Below are 21,570 nucleotides of genomic sequence, written 5' to 3'. Positions count from 1 at the left end.
TTCGTTGAAAAAATTCGGTTGAGCTGAAAACATCGCAAATTTGATGATGGCTGAAAACCTCTGAAAACATAAACAATCATCAATCTCACTTTTTCAACGTTTCTAAACATTGTCGTTTCGTCGCTGTGCGCAAGTGAAAAGTTTCCGGAAAATGAGTTTAACTTCCGCATATTCGAATACCCATCGTGGATTTCTGCAGTCGTGTGCTCTGCATGGCATCATCGCTGTTGACCATGCGCTCAAAATATTGATTAATCTATCCGTTAAATGTAAGTATCTAATTTACGCTTGGATCATTTTATTTACGCTGATCGCCGTAACCATGCTGCAAACAAATCAGCGTACAGGGCTGGTAGTGGAACACATAGTACAAAGTTACTAATGTCGAATTCGTTTTTAAACCTGGGTGCCAACCCGAACCATGAATAAAAATAAATCAGTTCCATCTGTTATTGAATATGTTGGTGTGCGTAGCATCGTGTTTGTTTTGATTTGAAACATGATCCAGGTCATCCAGTGCACTAGCAGTGCGTTGGCCTTGACTAAGGTAGCCTCACACCTCGGGAATTTGGTTCGCGGATTTTTTCCCCATGCATTTTTGCATATGCGATGTTTTCGGAATTTGGACACGGAAAATCAAAATTCCGGCCCCATTTAAAATACACGGGGCTCAAAATCCGCTGGAAAATTTTCCCGAGGTGTGAGGCAGCCTCTAATCCGATCATGATAAATAAAAAAAGGTGCGTGAACTGTGTTTGCGGATAATGGAATTAACTTTTGGGCGGCGGATATATGTATTTAATTATTTATATTCTATAATTTTTTATACAAAGAATTCCGTATAGAATTCATGTAAAGGAGATTTTCTATTCTACAAAAATTCATCTAATAAAATCATATTGATAGGTATTCCAATCACTATTTCTGCAAGTTTTTTTTTTGAGAACGCTCAGAAGCATGTAATAAAAATTCTACAGGATACGCTAATTTTTTGTCCTCGCCACCCCTCCTGATAAAGGTAGCCTCACACCTCGGGAATATTTTCCACCGGATTTTCAATGGGGCCAGGATTTTGATTTTCCGTGCCCAAATCCTGAAAACATATGTAAAAACACAGGGGGAAAAATCCGTGGACCAAATTCCCGAGTTGTGAAGCTACCTTAATGCTAGGATTTCCTTCTGAAATTCCTTATCTTTCAATAGTCCAACATAGAAAACATAACAACGTTTTGCTCCGGAAGTTCCTTCAGGAATTCCCCCGCAGGTTTCATCTCTACATGTTCCTTGAGGAAATCTTACGAAAGTTCCTTGTGGATTTTTTCCGGAAGTTCCATGAAGGATTCCTCAGAAAGTTCCTTGAAGGATTCATCCGAAAGATTCTTCAGAATTTCCTCCGAAAGTTCCTTCAGGATTGTCTCCAGAAGTTCCTTCGGGATTTCCCCCGGAAGTTCCTCCAGGAATTCCTCCGAAAGTTCCTCCAGGAATTCCTCCTAAGTTCCTTCGGAAGCTCCACCAGGAACTCTTCCGGAAGTTCCTTCAGGAATTCATCCGAAAGTTCATTAGGAATTCCTCCACTAATTCATCCAGGAATTTCTTCGAAAAACTTCCTGCTTCCTGAAGGAGCTTCCGTAAGAATTTCTGTTTTAGCTTCCGGTTTTGCGGAAGATTTCTTGGAAGAACTTCCGGCAGAACTTCCAGAAGAGCTCCTTCCCTTCCAGAGGAATTCCTCAAGAATCTTCCGGAGGAATTCCTCAAGGAACTTCCGGAGGAATTCTTCAAGGAACTTGCGGAGAAATTCCTTAAAGACCTTCCGGAGGAATTCCTCAATAAACTTCCAGAGGAGTTTCTAAAGGATCTTCCGAAGGAATCCCTCAAGGAACTTCCGGGGGAATTCCTTAAAGACCTTCCGGCGGAATTCCTCAATTAACTTCCAGAGGAGTTCCTAAAGGATCTTCCGGAGGAATCCCTCAAGGAACTTCCGGAGGAATTCCTCAAAGAACTTTCGGAGGAATTCCTCCAAATTAATTCCTGGAGCAACTTTCAAAGAAAATCCTGGAACAGTATTAAAAGATATTTCTAGAAGATTTTCAAAGGAATTCATCTCGAAGGGATCTCTTGGAAAAAAATATGGAGGAATGCCTGAAAGATATCGCCAATGAATGCATACAAGAATTCAAGAAAGAATTACTGGAATTAAATTCTGAAACGCACGAGAAAGTTTTTGGAATAATTTCAAAAGAAATTCTGCATATTATTTAAGAAAGAATTCTATTCGGTATTCCTCAAATATATTTGTCTGACAATTCTTAACGGATTTTGTGAACGGGTTTTAAGGGGAATTCCCTAAATAATTCCATCCACCGACCTAATTTAGGACACAATCTGTGAGGAAAACCCTGAATGAACGTAAGAATAACTTCTCTAACAATTATTTTTAAAACTGTATCAAGACAACAGTACCGGCTTAATTCCATTTAAAACTACAATAACAAATATACCTAACAAAATTCCTGAAAAAAAAATTTCAACGCGCATTTTATTTGAATAACAGACAGTTTCGTTTCTCCCTTCTGCTTGTTTATTCCGCCCAGTCCCACCCACTCATATGGTTTTGACAGTTGAAGTACAGTTGTATTGGTGAACCCGGTGCGAAACCGTGAAACAACACAGTGCGAACCCGACAGCTTTGGGGTTGGAACTAGTGTGAACCTTTTTCCAAAACCAAGTAGCAGACACGCGATTCCAGTTCGAGACAGCAACACGTACGGACGTGTTTTTTGCTCGCGCATTTTTTCGAAGTGGTTTTTCTCGTTTTTCGCTCCCGGACCCGTCATGGGAGACTCGGTGGACGATTCGGTCGCCGGACAAGTGCCTAAGCGCACTGCTCTTGGAGGCCCGGGTAATTCCTCCAAGCAGTTTTTGCAGAGTAACGTGTTTTCGCCGTTGCCGCTTGATGACGCCGGCAATCCGCCGAAAAAGAGGAAGAAGCAGCAAACGCAGCTGCCGCAGGTGCAACCGGAGCGGAAGGAGAAGTGCCCGCCCGTGTTTGTGAAGGGCGATCCGCCGGATTTACGCCCAAAAATTCGCCAGCTGATCGCTAAGGGGCTGAAATGTACTTTTCGGCTCTGCAGCGAGGGCGTGAAAGTGATGCCGGCCAACAGGGACCATCATCAATCCGTCGTGGAGTTCCTCGAGGTCCACAAGTATGAGTACTACACTCATGACCACCCCGGCACGAAGCCGCTCAAGGCTTTGCTGCGAGGACTTCACGACATGAAGGAGGAAGAGCTCCAAGCAGAGCTTGAAAGTTGCGGACTGAAGCCAGTAGCCGTCCACAAGATCGCTCGTCACGACAAGGCGAGGAAATATCGCGCCCAGCTTTACCTGATCCATCTGGAGCACGGCTCCACTACCGGGAAGGACCTGAATCTGGTTGGCGTTATAAATTACACCGTCGTTGACTGGGAGCGATATCGGCCAGTGCACCGCGATGTCACGCAATGCACCAACTGCTTCAATTTCGGGCACGGCACCAGGAACTGCCGCATGAAGCCGCGCTGCAACAAGTGTGGCGAACCCCATCCGACGGACGAGTGCGACAAAATGGAGGTGGCCGATCCCAAGTGCGCCAACTGTGGCGACAAACATCGGGCCACCACAAAGGGCTGCCCAAAGCGAGCCGAGTTCCTGGAAATCCGGAAGAAGGCTTCCACCAGGACCATTCCGAAGAAGAACCGTGTTCCTGTAATCAACGAGGTGAACTTTCCAGCCATCCCGGCTCCCCGTCGTGTGATTCCAATACTCCCACCGCTACAGCCGCACAAGCGACTGGCAGCGGCAGCTGCATCGGTCCAAGCTCCAGCATCGTCGGCACCATCCACCAGCGAATGGCCCCGCTTCCTCCTCCTGGGTTCCGTCGGCAGTCGGAGAACGAAGCCGTCCCACCGGAAGAATCTGCCCCGCTGTACACTCCGGAGCAACTGATGCCGATCTTCGCGCAGCTCGCCACTCGACTGCGCGGCTGCAAAACCCGATTCGACCAGGTCTTCACACTTGGCATGTTCATAATTGAAAATGGCTGCTAGGGTGGGCCTGGTCAACTGGAACGCTTGCTCGCTAAAGAGCAAATCAATCGAGCTGAAGGATTTCCTTGAGGAGAAGGAAATAGACGTGGCGTTCATCACCGAAACGCACCTAAAACCGGAGGTGAACGTCAACATCCCGGACTTCCGCATCGTGCGACTCGACCGGCCGACCAGGGGAGGTGGTGTGGCCATCGCTCTTCGCTACAACATCAACTGTCGTCTGCTTCCAAGCTTCCAGCTCCGTGTCATCGAGGCCATCGGTGTCGAAATCACCACTTCGGTCGGCACAACCGCGCTAATCGCAGCGTACTGTCCAAGGCAGGCCAAAGCAGGCGATGGATCATCGGCTGACCTTCGGAGGGACATCGTCAAGCTGACGCGGAGGCAAGGCCAGTATATCATTGCCGGCGACTTGAATGCCAAACATCAAGCCTGGGGCAACAGTCGCGGCAATCGAAACGGCACCATCTGGAGCAACGACATGGAGGAAGGCCACTACATGATCCTGAGCCCGGATTCCCCTACTCGGCTGAGTCGGTCCGGTGCCCACGCAACGCTCGACCTCTACGTAACAAACCTGAGTGACCACGTCTCGCAGCCGGTTGTATACCAGGAGCTCAGTTCGGATCACTATCCGGTGGTGGCGGAACTGGGCTCCTCGGTCAATCGGCACCAGCAGTTACAGCGGAACTACCACCGAGTGAACTGGCAGCGTTTCCAGCAGTGCGTCGATAACACCGTCGACTACGAGGTGCGTCCGGAGACGCCGGAAAGTATCGACCGTCAGCTGTGCGCTATCGAGGAGGCGATCACGGCGGCCCGAGAGCAACACGTACCGACGGCTCGGCAGGTAAGCAACTCCTTAAACATCGATACACTCACCAAAGATTTGATTCGATTGCGGAATGTCACTCGCAGGCAGTTTCAGCGTACTGGACTGCTTGAGCTTAAGGCACGCTGCAATCGAATCACAAAAATTATCAAGGCCAGAATGGTGGACCTCAGAAATAACGACTTCTCGAATAAGATCCGCACTCTCCCAGATTATGCTAAGCCGTTCTGGAAAATGACCAAAATTCTAAAATCCAAGCCTCGGCCCATTCCACCTTTGATCCCACTAGACAATAATGGCTCTAAGGATCGCTTGATAACTCCTGCAGAGAAGGTCGCTGAAATAGGTCGTCACTTCGTCAGCTCACACAATCTTGGGCAGAACATCGTCAGTCCACACGAAGCAGCCGTCAACGAGCATGCTAACAACATCCATTTGATTCCCAACGACTTCTCGGAGGAGTTGGAGATCTCAGCTGACGAATTGACGGCCTATATCAAATCGTCGAAGAACATGAAGGCCCCAGGCTTCGACAGCATCCAGTGCTCCGTTCTTTGAGCACCTCTCGCTGATCTTTAATCAGTGTCTCCGGCTTAGCTACTTTCCATCGTCCTGGAAGTCAGCGAAAGTCATCCCCATACGGAAGCCTGGGAAGGATCCTTCCTCCCCCAAAAGTTATCGACCCATCAGCCTTCTCTCAGGGTTATCCAAGCTATTCGAAAAAGCTATTCATCATCGGTTATTTGAGTCTGCCGAAAATCTCAACATCTTGCTCGAGGAACAGTTTGGTTTCCGACGCGGTCGGTCAACTGTACACCAACTGACCCGAGTTACCAACGTCCTCAGACGGAACAAGTTTGTCTCGAAAACATCCGCCATGGCCTTACTCGATGTCGAGAAGGCATTTGACAATGTATGGCATGATGGCCTGGTGTACAAACTACAACGCTACAATCTTCCCAGCTACCTGGTGAAAATCATCAACAATTACCTGTCGGCAAGGACAACTGATAAAACTGTTGTAGGAATATCATATTCCTTCATATTGCCACACTTTTCTCTCCCAAAAAATGTTTTGGATGGGTGGCCCATACTGCCCCAAACGGTGGCTCATATTTTTCATCATTCTTCGATATAATATGAAAGGTAAAACTCCCTAGTATAAGTCAACTACATTTGAATGATGATTTTTTGAGCTTTTCAGCGCTTTTCGGAACGATTTCCTAAGGTGGCCCATATTGTCCCGATCACCCCTATCAATTATGTGGATGAGAAGAATGGAGTTTACTAGGGAGCAGGAAATCAATTTTTCTTGGATGCGCTTGCGAAACAAGCGACAAAAGAGAACCAACGACAAAGCTTTATTTTTGTCGGAGAGAATAATGACAAAGATCCGATTTTTTTTTGTTGCTAACTTTTCATCCCGTTATTTTGCATTATCTCTACACTACCGTTGGACGCATAAATGTCACATGTTACATTTTAACATTTTTGAGGTTTTGATGGCTAATGTCTTAATTTGATACGTATTTTTGAAATATTTTGTCAAAACAGAGGAGCGATTCCAAGCAACAGCATCAAAATTTAAGAAAATTTTTAATTCATGATTTTCTATTGAGTTGAAACTTTGCACAGTTTTTCAATTTCATCTAAATCGTCATTTTTCGATATCAAATCTTCATATTGAGTCACGACTAACTTTTCAAAAGGGTGTATGTGAAAATGGTTCAAAAATATTTAAAAGCTGCACAGCAAAAACGGAATGTTCGATTGTTATGATTTTTCAGCAAAGTTAGACAACTAAATGGTGATTCTTAAGAAAATGTGCACAGTAAAAAAAAAATTTTTTGCCTTTAAAAATATCATTTTGTCACAAAACTAAAATATCTCAAAACCCTATCTCTTTTCTAACGTAACTTTTTTAGAGAAAACCGTCCATTATATTATCTATCTACCATATAAATTTCGTGATGGTAAACTAATAAACAAAAAAGTTATGACATTTCAAACATTTCACAATTTTCACATATAGTAAACAAAAAAAAATTCCGTGTATTTTTTTTCAAGAATCGCAGTTTGATGCTGATTTTATTGTTAAGGGCCTTGCGTGAGTTAAACAAGTTGTTTGTATGATATTCCATATTTATGTATTCATCGATATTATGTATATTATATGTATAAATATTATATGTATAAATAAATAAAAATGAATTAATATTATCCTAAGTATTAAATTAAATGTGGCAGTTACACAATGTTGTTATAGAAACTCTAAGAGTTTTGGGTTTGAATTTTGGTATGGGTTATGATATCATGAAAACAGTTTATTAATACTTATTTTTTATTTATTTCTATTCAAATTTTTTAAAATATCGAACACTTTTGAATTATTATCAGCACAGTTTGAGTATAGTTTTGCTTTAATTTTATTTTCCGACAATGGAATGAAACAGTGAAATTTTTGGGTTCCTTGGATCGTTTTCGCGATATTAAATTGCTCGCTGAGCTCTGAAGCCTTTATTTCGTACTCTTCAGTAGTAGTAAAACAAAATGATAATTTGGTTAAATCTTTTTCTTTTCTACGATTTGCCCAATCAAATATTGCTTTCGCAGTTTTTATTGGATGCTCATGTTCTTTGGCTAAACTTGCTCTTGTGGCCATGCGCTTTAGTGTTCCTCGAAGAGCATCACAAGGACCTTTGCCATGTGATGTAGCAAAATGCCATCCTGCATCAATTCCGTACATTGATTTAAATTGACATAGGCTCGAAAAATTCTTACGATTTTTGTAATGCGACGCTGCTCCATCAGACATGAAATATATCTTTTGACTTCTTTATGCTTATCAACGCGTAAAAGTTAATCATTTTTCAATGAACAAGTTTACGGATACTGAATCGTGTCTTAAATCTTCGGAAATTATAATAAAACTTAAGTGTTCAATTTGCGTACTTCCATTAGAATAAATAACGAATGGATGAATTGTAGCTTGTTGTACGTTCCAGTGATGGGACTGCACTTCGTCTTGCAATACAAAGCTGTAATTTTCAGAAAAATCACAAATGACTAAAAATTCACCATTTTGTAATGTATTTTTCGTATTTTTTAAAAAGCTGGATTGTTCTGTTTTAATGAAATCGTGAGGATTAAACTTTCTAATTTCAAGCAAAAATATGACACAAACTCATCTACAGGTTTTACAATAGTTTCTATGTCACACCTATCCGTGGTCACCCATTGCTCAAATGATAACTGATCAATATATTTTTCTTCAAACTCAGCGAATAAAGTATTTTCCAATGATGAAGAATCTGGACAATCCGAACAAGATCGTAGATAGCAATTTGATGTTGTATTTTCACACAAAAGACTACCAGTTAACATTTTAATATCCTTTGTTAAATTGATTCTTTTCAAACTATGTAAAATAAGATTAATATTCTCATGGGTTGTGCACACACACACATTATGTGTTCCTGAATTGGAAAGAAGCTTACATTGCCTTGGCCGAAGGCTTGCAAATGAGGAAAAACCTATTTTAATATTATCGTGAATTTCCTTGAAGCGTGTGTACGCTTCTTTCAAAGTCGTCATCATTAATCGTTTTTGGATTGCTTGACGCTTTCCATCTTTTTACTGATACATAATCTTTTTGACCAGGCATAGCTCGACTTACTTCATCATCTTCAAAATATTGAACTACTATTTCTTTTGTCTCATCTGTTAATGCAGTACTAGACCTAGTATTTTTGGTTGAAAGACAGTTATTCTTCAATTGTTTTGCCTCTTTTACTGTATTTCTATTGGTTTTGAACTCATCAATGGCATCCTGAATAGACCACGAACTTGGCAGCATCGACAAAATCAATAATTTTTCTTTCCTTGTCGTGGCTGCATTCGAGAACCTTTCCTTCATATTTATAATTACCTCATCGTAGTCTGTATTTTCCACATCATCAGGTCCTAATTTGAAGAGGTTTCTTCGTACAGCTTCGTTTATTTCACGGTATTTTTTCTCCGGGTAATAAACGTAGTCCATCTTACTCCATTTAATCGGAGTCACTTTTTACCCGGCTATGCCCTCGTTAAAGCGTTCGATGTTGACCTTTTGGATACACTCATCTTCCGATTGATTTGTTGAAACAGATTTCGCTGATGGTACGGTGGCAAGGCTCTCAGCACTTAATACTTCTGGTAATTCCTCAGTTGCTGTCGTTTTCGAACTTCCTGCGCTCTGCTCAACCGATGATATACAGATTGCTCTTTTGTCAACGTTTAGACGGCAGGACGTGCAAATGCGTAAATTTGTATTCAATGTGGACATTGGAGCATAACCAGTCGCTTTCAGTTTATCTATGGTGCTTTCGGTGAGATTTCGTAACTCTTTTGAACACTTTTTCCATCAAACGGCCTACAACAGTTGAGAAAGCGGCTACTCATGTTGTTCGTAATATTTCAATAAACAAAATCACTTTTAAGTTTTTACTGACTAGTTTGGTGTCATTTGCTTGACTGAAGAAAAAATTACTATAAGATCTTTAACAACCTTAGTAGTAGTAATTTTTTGCTTTTTCGTGAGCATTGTCATGGCATGTACCTATCATGCATTTGTTGTTGTTGAAGATACCGTTTCCTCCCGATCATAAAGTCTATTCTCTAAGAGGTATATTTTTTGCAGGTAAACTATAGACGTACACGTATATATAAATCTTTGATTTTGCAGCTTTTGTCTTAAAAATAACATTTCTGATATGTTTCTATCAACGTTATTATCAACAGGTTTCAACACTATTAAAAGAATTTTTCGCCAGTCACGTGCAATGAAAATTATGACACTATCAATACTTTTGATCACAACACTGGATCGTGTCTAAGTTTCTTATAGATGCTATGAATAATTAAATCAAAATATCATGAAAACAACTTGTTTAAATCACGTCCCTTAACAATAAAATCTGCATCAAACTGCAATTCTCGAAATAACTTACACAGAAAAAATTTTTTTTTTAAATGTGAAAATTGTGAAATGTTTGAAATGTCATAACTTTTTTGTTTATTAGTTTAGTTACGAAAAAAGATAGGGTTTTGAGATATTTGAGTTTTTGTGACAAAAATGATATTTTTAAAGGCAAAAAAAAATTTTTTTTTACTGTGCACATTTTCTTAAGAATCACCATTTAGTTGTCTAACTTTGCTGAAAAAATCATAACAATCGAACATTCCGTTTTTGCTGTGCAGCTTTTTAAATATTTTTGAACCATTTTCACATACACCCTTTTGAAAAGTTAGTCGTGACTCAATATGAAGATTTCAAGACAAAATTTTCAAAACGACTTATCTGCTTTTGTAAACAAAGATTCAAACGACGATTTGACGAATCTGATGGCTCTCCCACGCAAACCAGCACCATCAACAGGTAGCGGAAACCTTCACCTACCTATTGGTGGTGTTGGTTCGCGTGGGAGAGCTATCAGATTCGTCTAATCGTCGTTTGAATCTTTGTTTACAAAAGCAGATAAGTCGTTTTGAAAATTTTGTCTTGATTTGATATCGAAAAATGACGATTTAGATGAAATTGAAAAACTGTGCAAAGTTTCAACTCAATAGAAAATCATGAATTAAAAATTTTCTTAAATTTTGATGCTGTTGCTTGGAATCGCTCAAATCGAGTTAAATGTTGCAAACAATTGCTTTGATACTAATCTGCATGCTACATGAACACGCGTGCTGGTGTTATACCTATGGCCAGAGAAAATTGAAAACAACAAAATGACCAATGTACAAAATTGATGAAACTAAATTTGATTGTTACTTTGGACGTTTGCAAAGCGTCCAATGTAACAATAAAATTCAAATGAAACAAAACTATACATAGGTCTTTATAATTATGTTCAGAAATACAGTTTATAGACTGTAAGGAATCACCGTTTTTATATCGAATGTGAAAGGGGAATCGATAAACTTGACAAACTAAAAAAATAAGTATGAATCCTAGTTAAAATCGCAAGCAAAGCGTAGTACTTGATCAGAGTGTATGTGATTAAGAGTGGCGACACTGTCAGAATTGGAACAAAATTCATCTTTCATTGAGATTCTCACGTCCGAATGTGTGAGTGGCGATAAAAGGAAAACAAACACTTCTACACGCAAAAAAATGTTGCGGTCGAAACTACCATTCCGAGGGTTAATTTAGGAATACGCACCGACGATTTTCAGCAGACAACAAACCCGTTTGATTTTACCATGCGCGCAGTAAAAATCAACTGTGGTCCTGGTGGAATGTTGTTGCATGAACTGAATCAGTGGTGAATTTGTCCGAATGCGTGGTTAATTTAACTGAAAATTTGTGGTTGTTTAATAAACATGGCGTAGTCTACAAAATAGTAACCGTTACCATGGAATTTTTTTCTGTGTAGATGGTGCAACTCAGCAAAGGGTCTGTTCAAATATTACGTAACGCGAAAAACGTTGTTTTAAGGGGGTTCCCCCCTCGTAACAAGCTGTAACAAAATTTAGAACTACCCCCACCCCTATGCGTAACGCGTAACAAATACTTTTTTTTAAATCTTGTTTTTGGTAGAATTTGTACCGCGATACAATGAATTATTATTTTTTGTGTATTTTATGCTATTTTGAAGACTATTTTTTGAAAATTTAAATATTTTTTCTCAGTTGTTACGCGTAACAATTTCTCAAAGAACCCCCACCCTTATATTTTGCGTAACAAATCGTAACAAAAATAAAACAACCCCCCACCTCCTATTGCGTTACGTAATATTTGAACAGACCCAAAGATTGGGTAAAAATAAGTATATTTCCATATATTTTTTGACTCTTTTGAAATCATTGTGATGACCCGATCATTTTTAAGGTTATGAGCAGAAGGAAAACAAACATGTATTTACACATGACGAATTGCACATTAGTGTGCGAGCGCTAAACGTCACTCATCTCTATTCCCACAAAAAATCGTGTTCCAAACGAGCAGAGAAGACCTGTCAAATGCGGCACATGTCGCCACTCTAAGGCTTTGGTCCGATTCGTAAATCAAAATCGAATTAAACTTAAAAGTGACAGTTCTAAAATTTCCAAATAACCCTGCTCACAGAGCAAGATTACTTTTGACAGATAAATATTGAATCATTTTTGATAGATGTTTTGTTGGTCTTGCTGGGTAGCACCAGCCATTCTTATGAGCGGGGGATTTCATAATTTCCGAACTGTCACTTTTAAGTTTAATTCGATTTTAATTCACGAATCGGACCAAAGTCTTAATTATTGTCGCGCTTATCTTTTTCTAGAATGCTGCGGCGGTCTTACACTCGCAGGCTCGACTCGAGATGCATAATACATACACTATGGACCTGATAAGTAATATTTTTTTTTTGTAAATCACATTTACAAATAAATATTTTGTCATACACTCTAGACATGATAGTTTGATAACTATTCCACGTATTCTGCTTTGGATAATTCAATTGGCAAGTAGTAAGTTCGTGGGCAGTGACGGGAAATGTCATTTCGATGTCATGAGACTAATTTGCTAATAACTTTTTCCACGAGTTATTTACATTCATGTTTTCGATACAAACATGTAGCCCTTAAAGGATCCAAAAACTTTTTATAATAGGTAATTTCTCTAAATATGATATTGGCGGCGTGAGAGCCGAATTAGTGTCAACTGACAATAATGTCATGACATTCCGTGACATTTTTTAAATTTCGCTCTCATGGCTCACTATTTGCATTGAGAACAATGATCTGTTTGACAAAGTTCTAGGACCCTTTAAGTACTACATATTAATCAAAAAATCCGAACTGTAAATGACTTTTGGAAAAAGTTATTACGAATTTAGTAATAGCAAAGCCATGACATTTTTTTGACATTTCCCATCACTGTTCGTGGGAAGTTATCAAGCCGGATCAGTGATAGGAAATGTCAAAAAAATGTCATGGGGTTGCTATTACTAATTTGCTAATAACTTTTTTCAAAAGTTGTTTACAATTCGGATTTTTTTATTAACATGTAATGCTTAAAGGATCCTACAACTTTGCCAAACAGGTCATTGTTCTAAATATACAGTGTGAGGCGTGATAACGAATTTAAAAAAATCATTTGACACTAATTCGGCTCTCACGCCGCCAATTTTAGTTTTAGAGCAATGACCTCCCGGATAAAAAATATGATTAGAATATTATAAATTTTACTGTTACATCGCCATGTAAAACATAGAAATAACCATTGAATGTAATGGAATTTTAACAACTAAATCACATCAGAGACAATTGTTTTCCACGATTAAATGAATGGTAAATGGGACTTTTACAATAAAAAAGGGGGGTTGTTATGTATCTTTACAATAAAAAAATCGAAAAATTTTCATACAAAATTCAGAGCAAAACAATTGATTTAACGGTTCTTCAATGGGATGATTTCGAAAGCCAAAACAATAGAAAACAATGTGTTTCAAATGTTTTTTCTCATTTTTTTTTATTGTTTTACAGTAGAAATACAATGGGATTTTAAATAAATTTCACTTCAATCTCGACTTCAATATTACAATAAAAATACAATTCAATTTAATGTTGTACAATTTATTTTATTGGTACTATTTACTATTTTTAAATTTTATTTGTAATCAGTAAATTTAAATTTTGTTTCATTTTTAATATATTTTTAAGATAATTCTACTTCAATTTTAATTAAATTTTAATTTAATTTAATTTCAATTTGATTTTAAATTAATTTCAATTTAATGCAATTTAAATTTATTTGAAATTTAGAAAAAAAATAATTTTAATACAATTTTATTTTTGTTTCAAAATGATTTCAATTTGATTTTAGTTCAATTTGTGTTCGAATTAAAATTAAAATTATTAGTGGTATTGTTAAGTGCGTTAACTGCTATTCAGACCGAGATTCATAAACGTAGATTTCAGTCGCCAATGATGCAACCGACTATACTCACTGAAGCCGCTGTAACTAATGCTGCTCGCATTTTTTTCCTGTGGAAGACGTAAATTATAAGATCATGTCAGGTTGCTTACAAAAAGTATAAGCCGAGAAGAAAAACCGAAGTTACCTGTTTAATTTTTTATTGTATCCCGTTGGTGATATAGCTCGATGATAGTCGCCGAACGATATTGAATCATCAGTGATGGTTAATATATTTTTAATTCAATTTCTGAAAAAGAACAAGGATACATGTTAATAAAAAATCTACAAACTGCTTCGGCGGTGTAAATCAAGGAACCCCTTCCTGAAGGTCTTTCACGTAAAAAACAATAATGTTACTAGGCACATACATTCCAAAACTTATACTTTTCATTAACTTATGAATGTTATTGCTTTTTGGTATGGGATCATTCATCAGATGGCATAATGAATTAGTGTATTGATATTTTCGAATAGGTTGTTGCTTATAAGGTTTTAATTTATAAGTTTTTTTCTTTACGTGTTGAAAGATTTATCCCACATCAAAATGATCCAGTATCATGATGATAACACTATAGATACCTTGATAGATACTCACCACGGTACAGCGGGAAATGATCGGCCGTTCTTGCTCGCAGAATCAGTATTGTCGGCGTAGCATCAACTTAGAATTCGGAAGTCGGGACTTCCGAACCGAACTTTCTTCCGAAATTTTATCTGTCAAACTAATTGATGTGTTGTTTAGCGCATCTTTAGGCGAATCCAGGGCACTACTTCCGAAGTTAAGAGAAAATCTGAATCTGGATCTGTATCTGGAGAAAAATCCAACTTCGATATAAAAAGCGTACTAACTTTGTACCGGATAGACAATTATAAAAGGAACACTTCGTTTACTTCGTCTTCTCACTACACTGAGCTAACTTTCTCGATCGATGTTATAGGATAGACATATAATTCTGCACTATTGGAATGGCATATGAATGTTAACTCTGAGGTAAATTGGTCGATCCGGGTTATATGCATTCTACATGATTTTGCTTCCAAGTTATCATTTCATTGTTATGTGAAATACATTTCGTTGATACATGCAAATATGAAATAATAGAACGTATATGTATCATTTGCTTATTATATGCAAGCTAACGCAGCTTGTAATGAAAGTTATGTGCAAAGTTTATTCGGTTCAAATGCAGTATATATAACTTAAATGTGTAAAACATTTTAATCATAAGAAAGTTGCATCTTCGGATGCTTCTAATAAAAATAAATTAAACAGTAAAAGTTTAAGAAACATATATTCGTTTATTTGAAAAATCATATTCCTGACATAAAAAGCATTTTTCTGAGTATTTCTGCTTTAGTTTTAGACGTTAGACTTGGTTTTAGACAATTCTCCAACCGCTCTATTCGAGGTTTGTCTTCCTTGTTGACGCCTCCGACTAGGCATATTTCCAATTCCTTTAACATGAATAAAAGAGACATGGAAATAAGTTTTATCTATTATTAATAACAAAGACTTACATTGTTTTTGGAAGTGCTGCGGACTATAGCCTTGTATTTCTTTGACGTGTTCCGAACGAAAGAAGGCTCCTGTCCAGCAGGAATCCAAGCGTCGGTGATACTTTACTTGTCAAATTCTATATACAAAATTTTAATGTTATTGCGGTTCACTTAATTATTTATTCAATTAAAAAATTGTGGAAATATTTTCTATACTTACCATCAAAAACTTAGCGGAAATTTCTAATCAGCCTTTCCGCTGATTCGCCATTGCACAATAACACTAGCACCGCTAAATACATGACAACAAGGCCGATCGGTCCGAGTTATGTGCACAACATATACATCAAACATGTAACGTGCACATACATTTAATATGAACTGTTGTCATTATTATTTATATTAGCACTTATGAATATGATTACTTTTCCACATACTACTCATAAGAATTCATATAATGCTTACGTGTTCAGCAACACGTTGAACTTATCAAATATTTCTAATGGAAAATCATGATAGATTTATTTGAGTGTAATCACAAACAAAATTGTACACGCTCATCTAAATCCAGTCATTCTCCAAGTAAAATTAAAAGTGAAAGATTTTGTTCCTTTGAATTTTTAAATTTAAATTGAACAGAACATGAATATTTCAAGACCTGCAATTAAAACATATATTTGAAAATCGGTAGAACGTTCTTTCATGTAATAATGAAAGTTATTGTTATTTTATTGTTTTCAATTGTTATTCCATCAACATAATGAATAAATGAAATATTTTAAATTTATATTTTATTTTCTTTAAAACGGATTATCTGATCACCGAGATGGAATACCTTTATAATTTGTTTAATTTTTGGATGAGCAATATAAAACATAAGCGAACAACTAAAATATTATAGAATGTATCGGTCACATTTAAATGTATTGTACTTTTAAAGTAAGTACAATAAAGGATTTTTACAACCGTGGAAAATCTACAATAAAAGTACAGTAGATTGTATTATTTACCATACAACCAATTGTATTCCAATGGATCATACCATACAAGGAACTGTAAATTTTTATCCAAGCTATTAGACAATTTTTTAGTATCCTTTGAGTGCTTTATGTTTATATAAAACATACGATTGTAAATTACTTGTGAAAAAAGTTATTAACAAATTAGTCCCATGACATCGATATGACATTTCCCGTCACTGAGCCGGATTCGTTGACGGCCGCTCGACAACGGACCAGATCTTTACTGTACAGCAAATCCTTCAAAAATGCCGTGAATACCAGGTCCCAACCCAACGCACCATCTGTTCGTTGATATCAAGGCGGCATACGACAGTATAGACCGCAAAGAGCTATGGAATATTATGGACGAGAACAGCTTCATTGGGAAGCTTACCAGACTGATCAAAGCAACGGTGGTGTTCAAAACTGTGTGAAGATTTCGGGCGAACACTCCAGTTCGTTCGAATCGCGCCGGGGACTAAGACAAGGTGATGGACTTTCGTGCCTGTTGTTCAACATTGCGCTAGAGGGTGTCATGCGGAGAGCCGGGTGTAACAGCCGGGGTACGATTTTCAACAGATCCAGTCAATTTATTTGTTTCACGGATGACATGGACATTGTCGGCCGAACATTTGCAAAGGTGGCAGAACTGTACACCCGCCTGCAACGCGAAGCAACAAAAGTTGGACTGGTGGTTAATGTATCGAAGACAAAGTACGTGCTTGTGGGCGAGCGATAGATAGCGTATACGCTAGGAGAAGAATGAATTCTGTCATCAAAAGAAAAAGTAGAATCATGAAAAAAAAATCACAGCGGGGTATGGAATGCAGCTTTCAAAATAATTTTCTAAATTTCAAAATAAAATTTATTTATAAATAATTTATAGCATGAGGTTAGAATTTTGATTATCTGCATTATACATACACTGAGGAAAAAGCACCTATGACCGTCATAAGTTTTGCTTTTGAAATGGGGACATAAGAAATAATTATGATGTTCATAAGAGCGTCTTATGATTTGCAACCGCAATGAGAAGTATATTATTTTCATAATAAGTCGCAATGTGATTCATAAGATGCACTTATGAATCAGCATTGGGAATGGAACTCTCGCTTCATTCAATTCCATTAGTCTATCTTATGTTTTTCAAAACCATGAGATATGAATCTCAATGAACAAATTCGAGAGGCGAAAAGAAGAAGACATCTGATGGTGAGAAACAACAAAATCGTTCATGGCAAAGTACGGCGACCAGGGAATCAATTTTTCTGGAATGCGCGTGCGAAACAAGCGACAAAAGCGAACCAACGACAAAGCTTTGTTTTTGTCGGAGATAATAATGACAAAGATCCGAAAAATTTTGTCAGCAACAAAAAAGAAGACAATCTTGTTGCTAACTTTTCCACCCGTTATTTTGCATTATTTCAAGAGCAAATTTCGGTTTTATGCTATCATAATTTCTGCTTTTATGGAAATATTCGAGAATCGAACAATGATTACAAAATTAGCATCGTATTTTCGGAAATATAAGAGCATGCAAGGCAAATGATTCTTGTCATATTGTGTTCGGGTTCGGATAAAGGTTTGTCGCTAGGTGCGTTTGTCAGTAACAAACTCTGTTGATGACAAAGAGTATATTGTTAGGCGTTGCCCGAATATTGATTCCCTGACGGCGACGATTTTAAAATGCCTATTAAATTCAAAACGAAATGTAATTAAAAACTAATCAATGTAAAGTGCGAGAAAAATGAAATGATACATTCAGAACAATTATTCTAAATTATGTGTTTTTTCGTATTATGCACCTAAAAAAAACTATCCATTTTTCTCGCACATTGCATCGATTGGTTTTTAATTACCTTTTGTTCTGATTTAATATAGGCATTTAAAAATCGTCACCGTACTTTGCCATGAACGATTTTGTTGTTTCTCACCATCAGATGTCTTCTTCTTTTTGTCTCTCGAATTCGTCAATAGGAGGATATAATATAATATAATTATCATAAAAAAACAGGAAGCCAAAGTTTATTTCAAAAATTTATTTTTGTTGTTTATCAATATTTTTCACATACATAATTGATCTTCGGATTTTTATTATTAACATTTATCTTATTTATTCTTTTAATGTTTTAATACAAATACTAGAATATTTCAGTCACAGTTATGAATAGTCACTTAACAATTTCACTAATTTTCCGTATGTTTTAATTTAAGGTGGTTATACAACAAAACCACAAATCGGCCATCTTGGAAACCACGTGCTTTTCAAAGTGATTTTTCAAGAGCACAAATTGAGAGAACCACAACGCCCATGGGGATGAAACATTCGTAGATCGTTTGCTTACTCATGCTAAACAATCGACTTTAATTTCAGCATTGTACGACAATTATTACGCTAAATTTGAATATTTGATAATAGAAGTAGAAACTCGTGTGGTGAATTCAAAATTCACCACATGGCTTGATTGTATAATCACCTTAAATATTCATTATCAATTTTTAGCACATTGATTATTTCACAAAATATTTTATTCTTACATTTATTATATGCACTGGAATTCACATTTTTAAAATTGAAAAAGTTTCACTAGAAAAGTAGATTTGAAACACATTAAGTTTTAACGAGTCGTGATGAAAATCATTCCGACGGCATCGAACTGCAGCGAAGTTTATAAACCATGTATATTTCTCATGTTGGCGTTCGAGCAACATCAATCCGGAACAATCCGTGCATGCCCTAGGATGAGTGCACCTGGTTTGAAATAAATGTGTTTTTGAGTAAAAGTGTATTTGAGTATTATATTTTCTTACCTTGTATTGTCGGCGTATAGCACCAACTTAGAATTCGGAAGTCGGGACTTCCGAACCGAAATTTCTTCCGAAGTTTTTTCTGTCAAACTAATTGATGCGTTGTTCAGCGCATCTTTAGGCGAATCCAGCGCACTACTTTCGAAGTTGAGAAAGTTGCCCGTATCTGGAGAAAAATCCAACTTCGGTATAAAAAGCGTTCTAACTTTGTTCCGGATAGACAATAACGAAAATAAAATCACTTGGTCTTTTGACAATACTAAAGCACTACTTGAATGACACATGAAAACATTATACTATTACTAAATAATAATTAGTCGGTGGTAAATCAGCGAGCAAGTCGTTTCAGATAGCCATATTCTTTTTTCAACTAACACTTTTCGGGAGGGTTTTTTCACAATGAATAATAAATGAAATTCATAAGCGCTCTCTTATGATTATGTTTCGATTCATTCAACTAAATTCATAAGTGCTCTTATGGCAATCATAATGTTGCTATATGAAAAGCTGGTTGGTATCTTATGAAGTTTGTTCGCAATCGTATACAATGCATAAGAGTCTTATGAAACCCGGAAAAGCTAAAAAAAAGTTCGTCCATAAGCTGATCTTATGAAAATCATGCGAGAATTTTTCCTCAGTGTATATTAATTTGATTGTTAGTGACAATAAAGTTTTTTCTTGAATTGATTCCGGAGATGGTAAATACTACTTTTAATCTTAATTGAATTTCTAATCCTGCCTAATAAATCATTTTCATAAAAATCTCTGTTTGTAATTTTTAAAATTATTTTCAATTCCATTGGCTATACCTTGCCGTGTTAAATTTCAGTGATTCTACTTTTCCTCTGATGACAGCGTTCATCCACTTCTCCTCGCGTATATAAAAATCCAAGATGGCTGATTCATGTAATTGGCATACTGCTACAGACTGCTACAGCTACACCCAAGGCTACACCTGTTTGTATTCACCTTGGGTTAGATCATAAATAAAATTTTAAAAATATGTCATCAAAAAAAGATGAATGCGTGGTCAACCACAGAAGACCTAGTCTAAGAGATTAAAGGTTCCTCCAAACACACGCGACACGACAGTAGCGACGCGATTCTATCGCTTGGCGACAGCGATTCTGTCACCGTTGGTATGGAAGCGTAAATAGAGTACTGTCTGCAGCGAACCAACGATAGAATCGCGGCAACTAGTTGTCGCCGTCGTTGCGATGAAATTGCTTAGGTCTGGGGGAGCCTTAAACATGTATTAGGTAATTGGCGAATAAAAATATCATTTTATCTGCTATTTATTACATATTCTGCCCATTACAGATGCTCCGGATGACCCGGCACCGACCGAAGATCAGTTGCATGAAATCGTTACCGAGGTTAACGCTCGAATTGACCGTTACGACCAACGACTCATCCGACTGGAGTACGATCCCACCCATCAGGACTACTACGTGTTCGCGAATCTCTCCGACACTCCGCTGGATCGGTTTCAGACATCCTATACCGGTCCGGAGGTACAATTCTTCCGTGTGATCCTTCACGAGCTGGCATGCAGAGAGGGATACCGCGTGGGGCAAATTGACTGTTTGAATTTGACTTCGAAAGTGGTCGTCCCTGGTGGAGGCCGGGTTTCCTTGACCAAGAGTCGTGCCGAGGAGCTCATCAATGAGTGGCTAACCGGTGGTTATCTGGCCCTGACGGGGAAAGAAATCAGCTTCGGTCCACGCACGATGGTCGAGTTTGATCGGTATTTGTTGAAAAAATTTCCCGATCAGATGCGCAAGTGTCGGCTGTGCAAGGAGGTGTTGTTTTATGTAATGGTGACAAGGTTGGGTATTTTGGATAGAAAATAATTTGAATTCTTGTCTTTTACAGGGCGTGAAATGTGCCAAATGCCCCGAAATGTTGCACAAGTCGTGTATGAAGAAGTACCTCGTAAGGATGAAGAAATGTCCCGCCTGCAACAAAATCTGGACTGCATCGCTGGAATGAATACGAATTATCTATGCATTATGTTTCTTTGTGAAGGAATTTTTGTTTTTTTGATATTTTAGGAATTTTGGTTTGTTTTAACACTAACATTATTATCTTTCGAGATATATGCGAACTGAATAAATATCAGGACTGAACCTGTGCTAAGATAAAGCATGCTTCACTATAAGGGGGACCCGGGGAGCTATGAACACCTCAAGCCTAAGGTTATAATCAATCTGCGCTAAATTGTATATACGCACCTGTGTTCAGAATAACAGCAGGGGAAGCCGATTTTCATACAAAATGGCCAAGTTTGACAAGCTGTAACTTTTTACCCCAATGACCGATTGAGCTGAAATTTTGGCAGTGAACTCATTATCCACCATTTCCATATTGGATTGTTTTGAAAATAATGAAATTTCAATCAAGTAGAAC

At 37.7% G+C, this 21,570-nt stretch overlaps 1 protein-coding gene and 1 long non-coding RNA gene across 2 annotated transcripts; one reads left to right on the top strand and one right to left on the bottom strand.

The window, feature by feature from the left end:
* Positions 1-49: 49 nt before the first annotated feature.
* On the top strand, positions 50-21,306 carry LOC134210552 (non-structural maintenance of chromosomes element 1 homolog). Its single transcript, XM_062686605.1, has 3 exons — positions 50-269; positions 20,482-20,975; positions 21,037-21,306. Exons 1-3 carry the CDS (start codon positions 152-154, stop codon positions 21,151-21,153), a joined length of 729 nt encoding a protein of 242 aa, XP_062542589.1. The 5' UTR covers positions 50-151; the 3' UTR covers positions 21,154-21,306.
* LOC134214821 (uncharacterized) lies at positions 13,806-14,691 on the bottom strand. Its single transcript, XR_009979926.1, has 3 exons — positions 14,451-14,691; positions 14,001-14,102; positions 13,806-13,923 (listed from the first exon to the last, which is right to left on the bottom strand). It is a non-coding gene; the product is annotated as an uncharacterized LOC134214821 (long non-coding RNA).
* Positions 21,307-21,570: the final 264 nt, after the last annotated feature.

Source organism: Armigeres subalbatus, chromosome 2 (genome assembly GCF_024139115.2).
Source record: "Armigeres subalbatus isolate Guangzhou_Male chromosome 2, GZ_Asu_2, whole genome shotgun sequence".
Lineage (NCBI taxonomy): Eukaryota > Metazoa > Arthropoda > Insecta > Diptera > Culicidae > Armigeres > Armigeres subalbatus.
Note: the sequence above shows the minus strand (reverse complement) of the source record. Positions and strands in the feature narration are given on the sequence as shown.

Coding starts and splice junctions, on each gene's coding strand:
- LOC134210552 (XM_062686605.1), top strand. CDS start 152: ATGAGTTTAACTTCCGCATATTCGAATACCCATCGTGGATTTCTGCAG. Junction 270..20,481: donor GATTAATCTATCCGTTAAAT/GTAAGTATCTAA, acceptor TGCCCATTACAG/ATGCTCCGGATGACCCGGCA. Junction 20,976..21,036: donor GCAAGGAGGTGTTGTTTTAT/GTAATGGTGACA, acceptor TGTCTTTTACAG/GGCGTGAAATGTGCCAAATG.